At 36.0% G+C, this 13,830-nt stretch overlaps 1 protein-coding gene across 1 annotated transcript; it reads left to right on the top strand.

The window, feature by feature from the left end:
• The first annotated feature begins 73 nt into the window (after positions 1-73).
• Positions 74-9,180, top strand: LOC131902805 (tear acid lipase-like protein). The gene is made up of 9 exons (XM_059253766.1): positions 74-172; positions 379-496; positions 877-1,075; positions 2,977-3,086; positions 4,054-4,190; positions 4,856-4,999; positions 6,400-6,471; positions 8,249-8,320; positions 8,947-9,180. Exons 1-9 carry the CDS (start codon positions 74-76, stop codon positions 9,178-9,180), a joined length of 1,185 nt encoding a protein of 394 aa, XP_059109749.1.
• The last annotated feature ends 4,650 nt before the right edge of the window (positions 9,181-13,830 follow it).

The raw sequence follows: 13,830 nt of genomic DNA on the forward strand, positions 1-13,830 counted from the left end.
ACTTGCTATAAGCTGAGTTCATACTGTGCTGTTAGCTACTTCATGACAATAACTATTTCCCTGCAGGTTTAAAATGTGGTGGCTGCTGGGTACAATGTGCCTCATCCGTGTATTTGGAAAGATATCTTGTTTATCTGCAATAAATATGAATCCTGAATCCCACATGAACGTTGTAAGCTACTCTTATCACTAATAAAATTACATGCATTTGCTTTATCTCTATGCGTTTCATTCATCTTTTCTGAATCATTGTATCTCTTACAATCTGAACATTTACCAGGGGTGATGACTTCATTCCAAGAGGAAATTCTATTTTAAGAATTATGAAACATGACTGAGTATTAAAAAAAAGTCATTACTGTGTGTTTTCTTTCCTAGAGTGAGATTATTATCTATTGGGGTTATCCAAGCGAAGAGTATGAGGTTGTGACTAAAGATGGTTACATCCTCCCAATTAACCGTATTCCTCATGGGAAAAACAATGCTAATAGTTCAGGTAAGATCTGAGTGAGGTAAATATTGAAGCATCCTGAGTAAATGACACTCTAAGCAATGACTTCCTAAATAGTTACCTTCAAACTGAGTAATTTCAAAAGAGCAATTGGAGCTCCTTGACTCCCATAGTTAATGTTGGGGATTTAATGGAGCCTGGTTTCCATTTGTCACTATGAAGACTGAGATTCTGTAGGAAAGACTATTCTTTTGCACAGTTGAATACTGATTAATGTTGACTGACATCATAAGTGAAATGAAGTCTTAGCACATCCCTGTTCATTAGCCTCAAAATCTTTTCAGTTCCATTGTGATTATTTGAAATTTGTTGCTTTCATGTTCAATAGACACTAACGTCAAACATTTTCATGATTGTTTTTGCAGCCCCAAAGATAGTAGTATTTTGTCAGCATGGCTTATTTTCAACTGCTGGTGTGTGGGTTTCCAATCCTCCCGACAACAGTCTGGCCTTCATTCTAGCAGATGCTGGTTATGATGTATGGATGGGGAACAGCAGAGGAAATACCTGGGCAAAGAAACACTTGTACCTAGACCCAAATTCTAAAGAATTTTGGGCTTTTAGGTAGGAAAAAATTCTATGTAACTTTACTTTTGCCTTAAAAGAATGTCAATTTTTTGTTTGTTTTTATGTTTTTTTTTCAAGACAGGGTTTCTCTGTGTAGCTTTGCGCCTTTCCTGGAACTCGCTTTGGAGACCAGGCTGGCCTCGAACTCACAAAGATCCACCTGCCTCTGCCTCCCAAGTGCTGGGATTAAAGGCGTGCGCCACCACCGCCCGGCGAATGTCAAATATTTTAATGGTTGAATAAATCTGTGGAACTAGATTGAAGGCATTTCACTTGGGTGATATTTTAGAAGATTGATTTGGATGACGTAGTTTAGGACTTTATGTATTATGGTTACTATGCTTAATAATTATAATAAAATTCTAATTTTAATCCTATTTTTCTACTCTTGAAATACTAATTGTTTTTCTAATCATTCCACTTATTTTAAGAATTATACCTGTCTCTTTTTCTCTCTCCCCATATGCATGCGTGTGTGTGTGTGTGTGTGTGTGTGTGTGTGTGTGTGTGTATGTGTGTGTGTGTGTGTACACAAATGCTTCAGTGTGTATTTGGAGGCCAAAAAACAAGGCTCTCTTCTTCAACCACGTTAGTACTGGTGATTAAACTCAGGGCAACTGGCTTGGTAAAAAGTGCCTTTGCTCACTGAGTCATTTCACAGGCCTCATCCATGTCTTTATAAAATTTTTTATTGAAGTAAATTTGATATATTTAAACATTAAAACAGGGCTGGAGAGATGGCTCAGAGGTTGAGTACTGGCTGCTCTTCCAGAGGTCCTGAGTTCAAGCATCTGTAATGAGATCTGGTGCCCTCTTCTGGTCTGCAGGCATACATGCAGGCAAAACACGGTATACATAATAAATAAATAAATCTTAAAAAAATAAAATAAAATAAAACATTAACACAATGATTTGGAAAATGTAGAAGTATGCATACAGCCATCCTCCATTACTTTTTACTTGAGTGTGTATCCTGATTTGTGTGTGTGTGTGTGTGTGTGTGTGTGTGTGTGTATACATGCTTGTGTGTATAATACATGTGTATATTCATGTCCATGTGTTTGTGTGAGGATTAGAGCACAAATTCAGGTGTAATTCCTTAGACACACTGTCCAGCCTTGAAATCACTAAGTAGAAAAGGCTGGCTGGTCAGCCAAATGCCCATGATATGTTTATTTCTGCTTCTACATTGCTGGAATTTCAGGCACAGACCAGTATACCTGACTATTTTATTTTAGGTGGGTCCTGCAGGTCAAACTCTGACCTCAATTGCTTTCCAAATTGAACTACCTCCTCAGCCTGATGCTATTGATGTTTTGTGATTGGAAGGAGTAACAGGCAAGGGAGAAAAAACAAGGGTAAAATTTAGTACATATGAGTACTTTGGGTCACAGAGTACTAGAATATCTCCTGGAGGTTATTCTTATCAATTTGTTTAAACAAGTTCCTTCACATGTACATCATTGTAACTCTAACAACCTTTCCCTTTCCCTCTCCCGTATCCATTCCCCCACCCTCTGTTGGGAATTGGGGGAGATTTTATGACTTGTTTCCCAATCTTAAATAATATGATGTTCATATGGAGAACCTAGGATTTTAGAAATTTGGCTCTAGAGCAAAGGTGCTCTGAATTAGTCTAACTATTTATTCACTGTGGACAGAGCAACGCTAGCTTAATTCTGTGTCATGTGTACAGTTGTAGAAACATATCATGAGAAATCTATGAACATGGAGAAATGATGCTTAAAAGGTGGTACCATAGTAAATAATTGATTATTTATACCATTTGTGAGTTATGTCTCCCTTGATATAGACTCGATAAAGACATCATTTGAAACAGAAATTATTTACTTATTGGTTAATAATTGGATCACATTTTGTCCATTTTTTCCATGCAGTTATGATGAAATGATAAAATACGACCTTCCAGCTACCATTAATTTCATCCTGAAGAAAACAGCACAAAAGCAGATTTACTATGTTGGACATTCTCAAGGCACCCTTATCGGTATGCTAAAATTTTATCCTGAAGAATAAAAATATATATGCATAATTTGCAACTGTTTGTAAAATACAGACAAGCTTTTTGACAACCTGCTTTTAAAACACCAAATGTTGAAACTATAGTTTCTAACACACAAGATATTTAAATGAAGTGCATGTGCGAGATACCTCTAATTTCTCTTTAGCCAGAATTTCTGAGACTAGTGACTCACTGTGTGTGTGTTACTCCTCATATGGCATTGTACATGTGGAATATTGGTATGTCATTTCTGCTTAGGAAAGGTTTTATGAGTCTGACTTCACTGAGCTCTTAAGCTATACTGTCTTGGTCATTTCTCAACAGCTTTTACTGGTATTGTTTGAGCTTGTACAAAGTATATATTTTCAAACAAAATGTAAGAAAGGACAGATGGTTCCAACTGTCTGACTGCCAGGGAAGTATTTCTAATTCATGTATTTGTTCAATTTATAGTGTGATAGATGACTGATAGACAGATAAATTGATTGTACACAGATAAGTAGATAGATTTGTATATATGTGTTCACCTGCACAGGTGGACTGGAGCTGATACAGAGAGGACTTGTGAAGATAGAAATGACAGAGTTCATAAAATCAATATGTGATCTTTTGGGTATGTGTCTTCTCTAAGAGTTAGGGAAAAGTTTATTTTTTAAGAGTGCTGAGCAGATCCTTAAAATATGGTCAGTCTGGCTACTCAAATATGTGAGCCAACAGTCAGTAAATAATAAGCAGAAAAACTCAGAGTCAATGTGGGAGAAAAAGCAAATTGAATGGAATTTTAAAACTCTAAAGTCATAGCACTCTGGTAAGCAAAGTAAGGGAACTCTCCAAGGCCAATTTTAAATATCTGACAAAGAGCAGGCATAAGCTCTGTAGAATAGCCTAACCATCCAGACAATTTAAAGGAGGAGGGAACAGAAGCAAAATAATCTCTTTTTATTTCTTTCAGCTCTGGGGGCATTTGCAACAAATCAACAACTGGCTGAAAAGATTAAAACATGTTTTTTACTGGCTCCAGTTGCTACTGTTGCACATATCAAAGGTACCGGGCGCCTTCCATCTTACTTCACTCCAACGGCTTTTAAGGTTTGTGATGAATTCAAAGTGGTGGTTTACTTCAAAATTAGCTTGTTAAAGAAGAGATCTGCCTGTAGAGTCCAGTGCTGACTCACCTGGATAGCCTCACTTGAATGGCTACAGTGAATCTCACCTCAAGTTTGGGCAGCCTGAGGATCGTCTTATGCACTTTCTCTAGAATGATTGTATTTTTCTTTTATCTCTATTTGCTTCTCACTGAATTAATTTTTCATTTTTGAGAATTTCATACATTAATGCTGTTAGTGTCAGTGTTTTTATAGTTTTGCTCATTGAAAACTTTTTGTGTGGACCTGTTTTCATAGTATAAGCATACACCAAAATTTCCGCGTCCTGTTTAACTTAGCAAGCCTGCCCGTCATTAACCCTGAGTAACCTCTCCACAAGATAGAAACAGAGAGACTGCTGGCAAACCACAATGCTCGTGATTCTCAGAAGTTTTTATTCAACTGAAACTGATTTTTTTTAAAAAAGTCTAGTACATTTTATAGGATGTTTATGTACTGAATGTCATAATAATAAACTAAGCCAATCTACCCTTCAGTAACATGCTATGGCTTTGTTTTAGGCCTTTCACTCCCTATAAACTTTGTGCTTTCTACTACACAAAACACTTTCCCAGACTAAGAGCTGCTCTTCAAATTTGTCAATTTTAGCTCCTTTTTGGTGAAAAAGAGTTTTTACCCACTGCTGCTTTCAGTAAGCTGTCCGGATACATATGCAATGTTATGGTAATCAATACTGCATGTGCTGCTCTATTAGGATCGCTGGGTGGATATTCCCCAGGGCAATTAAATAAGGTATGTGATGTTTTCTTTCAAATTCATTGTTTTTTTCATGCAGATGAGATAACAAGTCTATATGGCAATTAATCTTTAATTCATTCAGTATGATCTGTGTTAAAGTCAAGATGTGCTTTGCATACAATTCCCAAGTTATTAACATAGAAAATCTGGTATACACCACATATAAATGAATAACTGGGTGTCATGTATGAATGAGTTTCATCTTTTTCTTCTACTCACCTTGGTTTAATGCATCTGCTGTCACTCATCTGTAACTGATCATCCAGTTCAACACTTCTGTTTCAGAACTAAGAATATTTCCACATAAACTATCATATAAAATATGAATCATTAACAAAACAAAATTCTTTAAGAGAAGACAAGTAAATAAACTGGCTCATATTTTTGTTAATAGCTAAACTCTGCTTAATCTTTGACCTTCATAGCATGTTACATTCTTTGAACAATTTAACATCAAAATCCACAAAATATATGTTTATAGTGATTCTTAAGACAACTAGAGTTTGGGTTGCTTCATCCAGCCTTAATATGACGGGAGGTGCTTAATCTTATTGCCTTCATCTGTCCTGTTTGGCTGATATCCCTGGGAGGCCTGCCCTTTTCTAAAGGCGTAGATCTGGGGGGGAAGGGATGTCAGGGATTGTACTAGGAGGAAAGGAGGGAATTTGGCCAGGATATAATACATAAGAGAATAATGAATAAATGAATGATTAAACAAACAAATAAATAAATAAATAAATAAATAAAATTAGAGTCAACTCTCTTGAGAAGCTCACATTCAACCACTGGTGTGTGCACGAAATCTACTTAATAAAACTCAGTGGTGAGCCATGAAGTCACAGGCATACAAATAATGTTATATGACTTGAGAAGATTGTATTTATATATTTAGGAATATGTAACATCAATTAAGGAAGATATAGGTAATGAATGTGAGAGGGAGCAAGGCAGAGGTATGTGATAGGGGTTAGAGAACCAAGAAAGGGGGAAATCATGTAATTGTATTTTAATTTCAAAAAATTAATAAAAAATCAAAACAAGAACATTTAGATTCTTTACCATGTTCAAAGTCCAGTCTTTCCTTGTAAACTGATTGGAGATATACTGCATGAGTGTTCTATGTGCATGTACGTCTGTGCACCATCTGGTGTGTGTAGGGTCATTGAATACCCAGGAACTGGAGCCATGGGCAGTTGTGAGCCACCGTGTAAATGCTGAGGAATTGAATCTGGATCCTTTGCAAGAACAGCAAGTACTCAACCACTTAGCCCTCCCTCCAGCCCTTAAGACATGTTTTTATGGGAGCAATACAGTTTCAGTATTTTTGAATGGTCTGTTTCTGTGAAAGGAAACTAAATACTGACAAATATATGTGGTGTCTGACTTTCTCCCAGAGCCGCATTGACGTGTATATAACACACAGTCTAGCAGGAACATCAGTTCAAACTCTTCTACATTATGCTCAGGTACAATTTTTTAAAATATATCTCTTTCTTTTGAAATTCTCCTCCTTTATAAGTTTCAGAAAATCTCTCTCCAGTTGGCTTTATGGTCAGGGTATTACATCCCTGTAACACGAATCTTAAAAGGTCTTATTAAGAGAAAATCTGGAGCCAGATATTGGGGTGAAAGCTAAAATATCAGAGAAGCAGAGCAAGCCAGCCACAAGTTCTTATCCCTACGAAATCCTCAGTCTAAAGAGAGCAAGTTCCTGTTTCCTCACACTTTATATACCTTTCTGTGTCCTGCCATAGTACTTCCTGGGATTAAAGTGTGTGCTACCACTGCCTGACCTCTGTATCTAATTTAGTGGCTGGCTCTGTCCTCTGATCCCCAGGTAAACTTTATTGGGGTACACAATATATCACCACACATCCCTTTTGTTACATTAAAAGGAGTATATCAGTAAATAGGACCCTTGTAGGAAAATGTGATAAAAGCACAGTGGTTGTATCATTTTATTCTCAAAGAAAATGGTATTCTATTCCAATAAGTAAATCTATACACACACATTTTATGTCAAATTAGCACCAGTTTTAGTAATTAATTTTACAGATTGGTGCAAGATGAGAACTGTAGGTGCCCTTAAGGTCTACAAGTAAAGTGTGATAGCTTTTCTATCTACTTATTCAGAAGAATCCCGTGTGACAGTGAAAACACTCTACATAGAATGAGGTCTTTATACTAGTGTCATTTGACAGGAGGTAAACTGGAACCTGCACATAGGGAGCAAATCCATCTTATAAGGGTTTTTTAATTATGTTCTAACATATACTTTTTAAATTCTATACATAAACAGAAGCTTTGCATAAAATTTGTCTACATTGACATGGTAAATTTTATTCTATTAGCCCATTATCAATAAATCAGTATATGTCACATCCTAAGAGATGCCTCTTTATAATGCTTTGCTGACAAAATTCTATTCCACATTTTGCAACTCTCTTTAACATTTCCAGTTTATGTTACTTACCTTTGATGACTCTAATTCTTATTTTTTCTACATTTAGATACAGAGATTAGGCAACATATCTTAATATTTTTGAAAATTCTTGTGTAATTCTACAGAACTACTTAAATGAAATTATATATGAAGGATACAAATTTTGTTACATATAAAATATTAATGCAAATAGTAACGCACTAACAGTGAAGTATATTTTGAATTCATTTGAATTATAGAGCAGTAAAGAAAGTTTTACAAGTAGTAATTTGAGATTTCATATATTTGAATTTTCTAATAAGCATTAATTTAGATTCTTATAATTAAAAACATTTTATAATTAAAATACTTATAAGCTGAGATTTACTACATACTACTAAAACTAAATATAGCATAAAACGATGCATCAATTTTGCATACTTAAGTAATTAAGCTTTCTCTTTCATGGATGATATATTCTCAGCTTCTTATGGGCTTTTCTGGCTGTGGAGTACATATGAATTGATACATTTTAAATAATATTAAAATGTTTGCAAAGTATATTTTATTTGAGGTGTTATAAAATTAAGTTTATGTTTTTAATGGTCTTTTTATATATATTCATATAATGTGTAATTTTCTAGGACTGTAATTTAGTAACCATTGATCAGGCAGTACATACCATTGAGACAGAAAATGTACTGGGTTTAATCAGAGCCAATGTGTCATTATTGTACAATGAGGTAATAAAACTCAATAACTTCTGGTGCTATTATAATATAAGGCTTTGTAAGTAATAGTATGTTTTATCTTTATTTAAGGCAATTAACAAAGGTGTATTTCAGGCTTATGATTGGGAAAGTCCAGCTCTAAATATGCTACACTACAATCAGGTAAGTCTTTTCATCCAGTTTTAATGATCTGACCCTTACAAAAGGCATATAGTATGAGAAATCTAACCAAAGCCCTCTTTTTAGTAAGGGAACATTTTATTTTTCTTAGGAAGGTGGACTGCACAGAACTTTAAGAGGACTAAAAACAAATAGCATTATCTTTTATAAGACAATACTGTGAAAAACAATATCCTATCTATCATGTCATTTTAATGTCACAAAATTATATGGGATTTGTCATATAATGATATAGTCATTTCACATGTAAAGAACCAAGGTTCAGAGAATATAGGACTTACATGATTTCAAAATTGAATAACAGTTCACTTCAGCCTTTGTGAGGTGACACATCCTGGTAACCTCAGGATTAAGAATGCTGACTGCAGAGGATTCTGACAAGAATCCAGATTAGGATAGAATAGAAAAGTTAGAAAGTAGCTGTGCCCAAAACTAAAGTAAATAAATATATAAAAAATAAAGTTAAATTATTTCCTGACAAAGGCTGAGATCATCAGTATTTTTTATGGACATAATAAGCACATCACTATTATTATCCTGTCAAGAAAGAGAATAACCCATCAACAGTATTACATTTTTCTGTTAAGCTCTTTATTATTTTCCATTAGACAACTCCTCCGTTATACAATGTGGAAGCCATGAATGTTCAAACTGCCTTGTGGAGTGGTGGAAATGACTTTTTGGCTGATCTGAAAGACGTTGCAAATTTGAAACCCAAAATCTCTAACTTGATTTACGATAAAATTATTCCTGAATTTAGCCATCTTGATTTTATAGTGGGAATAAGTGCTAATCATGAGGTTTCTGAGGAAATTTTAAAACTTATTGATGAATCCAAGTGAGATTGAAATTTTGCTTTAGTTTTCACATGTTTTTCAAACCCTTCTGAAAGTTTCTTGCTTTATAAGTGCAAATATTATCTTTCTTGACAATTTTCTTCTTAATTATCTATGATTTTTAAGCTATTACTTCATTTATTATATCATTTGTATTAGTGAAAAATTATGAACATCGAGAAAATAAATCATTTTGTGACTGTTTCTTAATTGATGTAAGTTTTTAAAAAATAGTTTGACATGCGCGTCCTTGAAGAGAAGGCCTCCTTTTGATTTGAGGTAATAAAATCCTAAAACACCGATGCAGGAAGAGCCAGGCCAATAGTGTGATATCAGATATTATGCTGTCTGGAGAGCAGACTGTAAAATATTTCACACATTAGGACCAAGACTCCGTAAGAGCAATTAGTCTTGTTGCTTAGAATCCACAAGACTTTTCTTTCTTTTTATTAAGAATTTTTTTTCATTTTACACACCAATTAGAGATCCCCCTCCCCTTCTCCTGCTCCCACCCCCAGCCTTCCTCCTAACCCACCCTCCATTCCCCTCACAAGAAGTCTTATTTACTAGTCTTTGGAGGCCCACAAAGATTCCTAGTGAGATCTGAGCTTGCTTTACCCAGCAGAGCTGCATTAGAGGATTGCTTGACCATGTGCGTGGTTACTAGGTGTTTGGAAGGGTCTGCACTTGGCTGTGCTAGGGGGAGGTTTTCGACTCCACCCCTTGGCATCCCTTTAAAAAGTCCTTTAGAACAGACAGAAGGGACCGGTGGATAAGGATCCAGGCCGTCCCAAGGCTATCCTGTGTTTCTGTCTTTTTCTCTCCCCTCTATCCTTCTATCTAAATCTCTTGTCCCTCACTCTTCAAGAGTACCCTGGGGTGCGGAGGAAAGTGGGAGCAGGTCTCCCACACTAGTCTCAGTGCAAATTCCCCCTGTCACACTATCTGTGAGGACCAAGCACTGTTTTGAATAAGTCACTCTGTCAATATTCTCTGGTTTGAGAGGAAGAAGAAACATTTCAAGTGATCTGAGTCATTGACAGATAATTTTCAGCATTGATAATTCATAGAAGGTCCTGAATAATATGATTAATAAAATATTTTATTATATATATGTATATGTATATTATATATGGCCTGGTACTCTCCTTGCAACCTAAACTGACTGAAAATTCAGTGTGTGTGCGTGTGTTGAAATACGTTCCTTGTATTCCAAGTTTGTTCAGAACTTTTATTTGATTAAATGTTGGATCTTTATGAAAATCCTTTTCTCCATCTATTTATGATCATATAATTCCTGTCCTTCAGTCTATTTATATGATAATGTATTATATTTATTGGCTTGGAATATGTCAGACCATCTCTGTGTTATTTCTGGAATAAAGTCACCTTAATGATAAGTAAGTTTTGCTTCTTGAAATTATTATCTTTCTTTTTCTTTCACACATTACATCCTAATCACTGTTTCCCCTCCCTCCACTCCTCCCAGTCCCTCCTATCCCACTTTTTCTCTCCCCTCAGATCCACTTCTCAGAAAAGAGCAGGCCTCTCAGGGACATCAACAGAACACAGCATAAAAAAGTACAATAAGACTTGGTACAAAAATCATCCTGAGTGAGGTAACACAGACCCAGAAAGAGATACATGGTATGACTCATTTATAAGTGGACATTAGCTGTTAAGTAAAGGATAATAATGCTACAATCCCCAGACCCAGAGAGGCTAAGTAAAAAAGAGGGCTCTGTGGGATAGGACATGAATATCCCTGGGAATGGGAAATAGAATAGATTTTGCAGGTGAACTGGGGGCAGGTTGGGATAATAAAAGCAGGGATGAGGGGAATGGAGGGAGAGAGTACTGGGAAAGATAACTGAAATCTACAAGAGAGAACCTAGTAATGAGGGATACAGAGCCAAAAGAGTCATCTTCTGTAGCCAGGCAAGGTTTCCAGTGGAGGGATTGGGACAACAACCCTACCACAAAACCTCCGTCCTATAATTTGTCCGGCCTGCAAGATATGCTGGAATATTCATGGCACAGAACTTGTTGGAGTGGCCAATCAAAGAGTGATCCAACTTGAGGTCTACACCAAAAGAGGGAGCCCATGCCTGACATGCCTGGAGGTCCAGGAACCAGAGGCTGGATAGCCCAAAGACCTAGCATTAAACCAAACATGACTAGGGAAAAAGTCAATGAAATGATTCCTAAAGATATTCTAGTATATTTATGGGTGCCTAACGCAATCATCCAGCAACCACTGGGAGCAGGTGCAAAGACCCACAGCCAAACATTAGAAGGTGGAGGGGAGGGAAGGTGTAGCAGGAATCTTAAAAGTTCTTATTAATAAAATCAAACCTGAAGCCAGTTATTGGGGTGAATGCTGGAAGATCAGAGAAGCAGAACAAGCCACAGCTTCCTCGCCTCAACAGTTCCTTAGCTGATCCTGTTTCCTCAGACTGGAAGCTTCTGTATCCTCATCCCAATGGCTCTCAGCTGAACTGCTGCTCAAAAGCCTGAATGCTTAACCAGCCAAAAGCTTCTAGTTTCTGGTCCTCACGCCTTATATATCTTTCTGCTTTCTGCCATCACTCTCTGGGATTAAAGGCGTGAGTCACCATGCCTGGCTGTTTCCAATGTGGCCTTGAACTCACAGAGATCCAGAGGGATTTCTGCCTCTGGACTGCTAGCATTGAAGGCGTGAGTGCCACCATTTTCTAGCCTCTGTATCTAGTGACTGTTCCGTTCTCTGACCCCAGATAAGTTTATTAGGGTGCACAATATTTTGGGAAACACAATACCACCACAGGAAGGAGTATAGGAACCAGAGAAGTTGAGGACAACATCAAAACATGGTCCACAGAATTAACTAAACTGGGCTCATAGGGGATCTCAGAAACCGAACTGAAAATCATGGACCCTATATAGGTCTGAGCTAAGTCTTCTGCATATACGTTATGGTCGTGCAACTTGGTTCTCTTGTGGGACTCCTAACAGTGCAAGTGTGACTGCATGTAGAGGGGGGTGTCTCTCTGATTCTTTTGCCATCCTTAAAAGTTTTTCAAGGAGAGAATTTTCACCTGTGTTCATCAGGGAGTTTGAGCTACAATTTTCTTCTCCTTGTGTCTTTATCTGGTTTGAGTATCAGGATAATATGGCTCCATGAACATAATCTGTCAGTGCTCTAAGTGTTCTACTTTCCTATTTTAAAGGCCAGTATGAGAACAATTGGTGGTAATTCTTCATTGCTGAGTGGATGGAACTGAGTAATGAGTCCATTTAGCTATCTAATGAGGACTTTATTTTCTTTTCAGTTTAGAGAATTTTTAATAATGCTCCAGTCTATTTGTTACAAATTTGTTTAAATTATCTCATCTTGGTTGTTTATGTGCATCTGGAAAATTATCCAATTCTTACAGAATTTTTTAATTGACTGGAATATAGGCCTTTAAGGAATACCCTAGAATTTTTTTCTTAATTTCATTGGTATCTGACATAAATGTCTCTTTTATTTGTATATTTATTGATTTAGTCTCCCTCCTTCTCTTAATTATTTCTTCCACCTGCTGATTTGAACTTGGGATGCTCTTGTTTTTCCAAGTTGAATTACTTTATTGAAAACTCCCTTTTTTCTTCATAGAGGACATTAAAGCTACAACATCTTTCATGATGGCTTTCATCATATCACACCTGTTTCAGTGTCTTCTGTACTCATTTCAGTTCTCGTAAGTGGTTTCTCACTTTCCTTGATTTTTTCTGACATATTCATTCAATAGTGTGGATCCTGATTAATCTCCATGAGTTTCTGTGTGTTCTATAGCTTCTTTAGCTGTTAATTTGTAGCTTTGTTCCATTGCATGATACAGAAAACAATTATTTCCCTTTTTATATTCGTTATGACTTATTTCATGACATAGTATATGATCTATTTTAGAAAACATTCTATAGGCTGATAAGAAGAATGTATATAGCACATTTTGGGATGGAATATTCTTTAGATGTCTGCTAAGTCTATTTAATCTATGACGTCATTTAACTCTGACATTCCTTTTATTTTCTGCCTAGATGACCTTTCAATGGGTTAAATGAGTTATGGAAATCACCTCCTATTATTGTATAGATGTTCACACGTGACTTTCCATTCAATAGTATCTCTTACATAATTTAGTGTGCCTATGTTTGGCACATATATGTTTAGAATTTTAATTTATTCTTGATGGGTTGTTACTCTAATGAATATGAAGTATCTTGCCTTTTCACTGTTAACTAGTTTTGGTTTGAAGTCTACTTTGTCAGATACTAGAAAAATCACGTCTGCTTTTATCTGATTTTCAGCTTTCACCCTAAGGTAACATCTGCGCTTTATAAAATGCATCTCTTGGAGATTAAATGGATAGATCCTACCCTTTAAGTCAATTCTGTTAGTCTATATTTTTAATGTTGAAATCAAGTCCACTGATATTCAGTTATAACTGAAAGACAAAATTGTTCCCTATCATTTGTTGATTTTGTAGTGTTTCCTAATCCTCTTGCTAAATAATTATTCAAACATTTATTCTTTCTTGTGGCTTCATACATGCATCTGTCTCTTTTATCAGTATGAAAGAGTCCTTCAGTATTACTCTATAGATGCTGCTTAATAATTATGAATGACCTAAG

This window comes from Peromyscus eremicus, chromosome 1, assembly GCF_949786415.1.
Source record: "Peromyscus eremicus chromosome 1, PerEre_H2_v1, whole genome shotgun sequence".
NCBI lineage: Eukaryota > Metazoa > Chordata > Mammalia > Rodentia > Cricetidae > Peromyscus > Peromyscus eremicus.

Excerpts from the sequence above, each read along its gene's own strand:
- LOC131902805 (XM_059253766.1), top strand. The coding sequence starts at position 74 with ATGTGGTGGCTGCTGGGTACAATGTGCCTCATCCGTGTATTTGGAAAG. Across the intron at positions 497-876 it reads AAACAATGCTAATAGTTCAG|CCCCAAAGATAGTAGTATTT; the intron begins GTAAGATCTGAG and ends TTGTTTTTGCAG. Across the intron at positions 6,472-8,248 it reads CTCTTCTACATTATGCTCAG|GCAATTAACAAAGGTGTATT; the intron begins GTACAATTTTTT and ends TCTTTATTTAAG.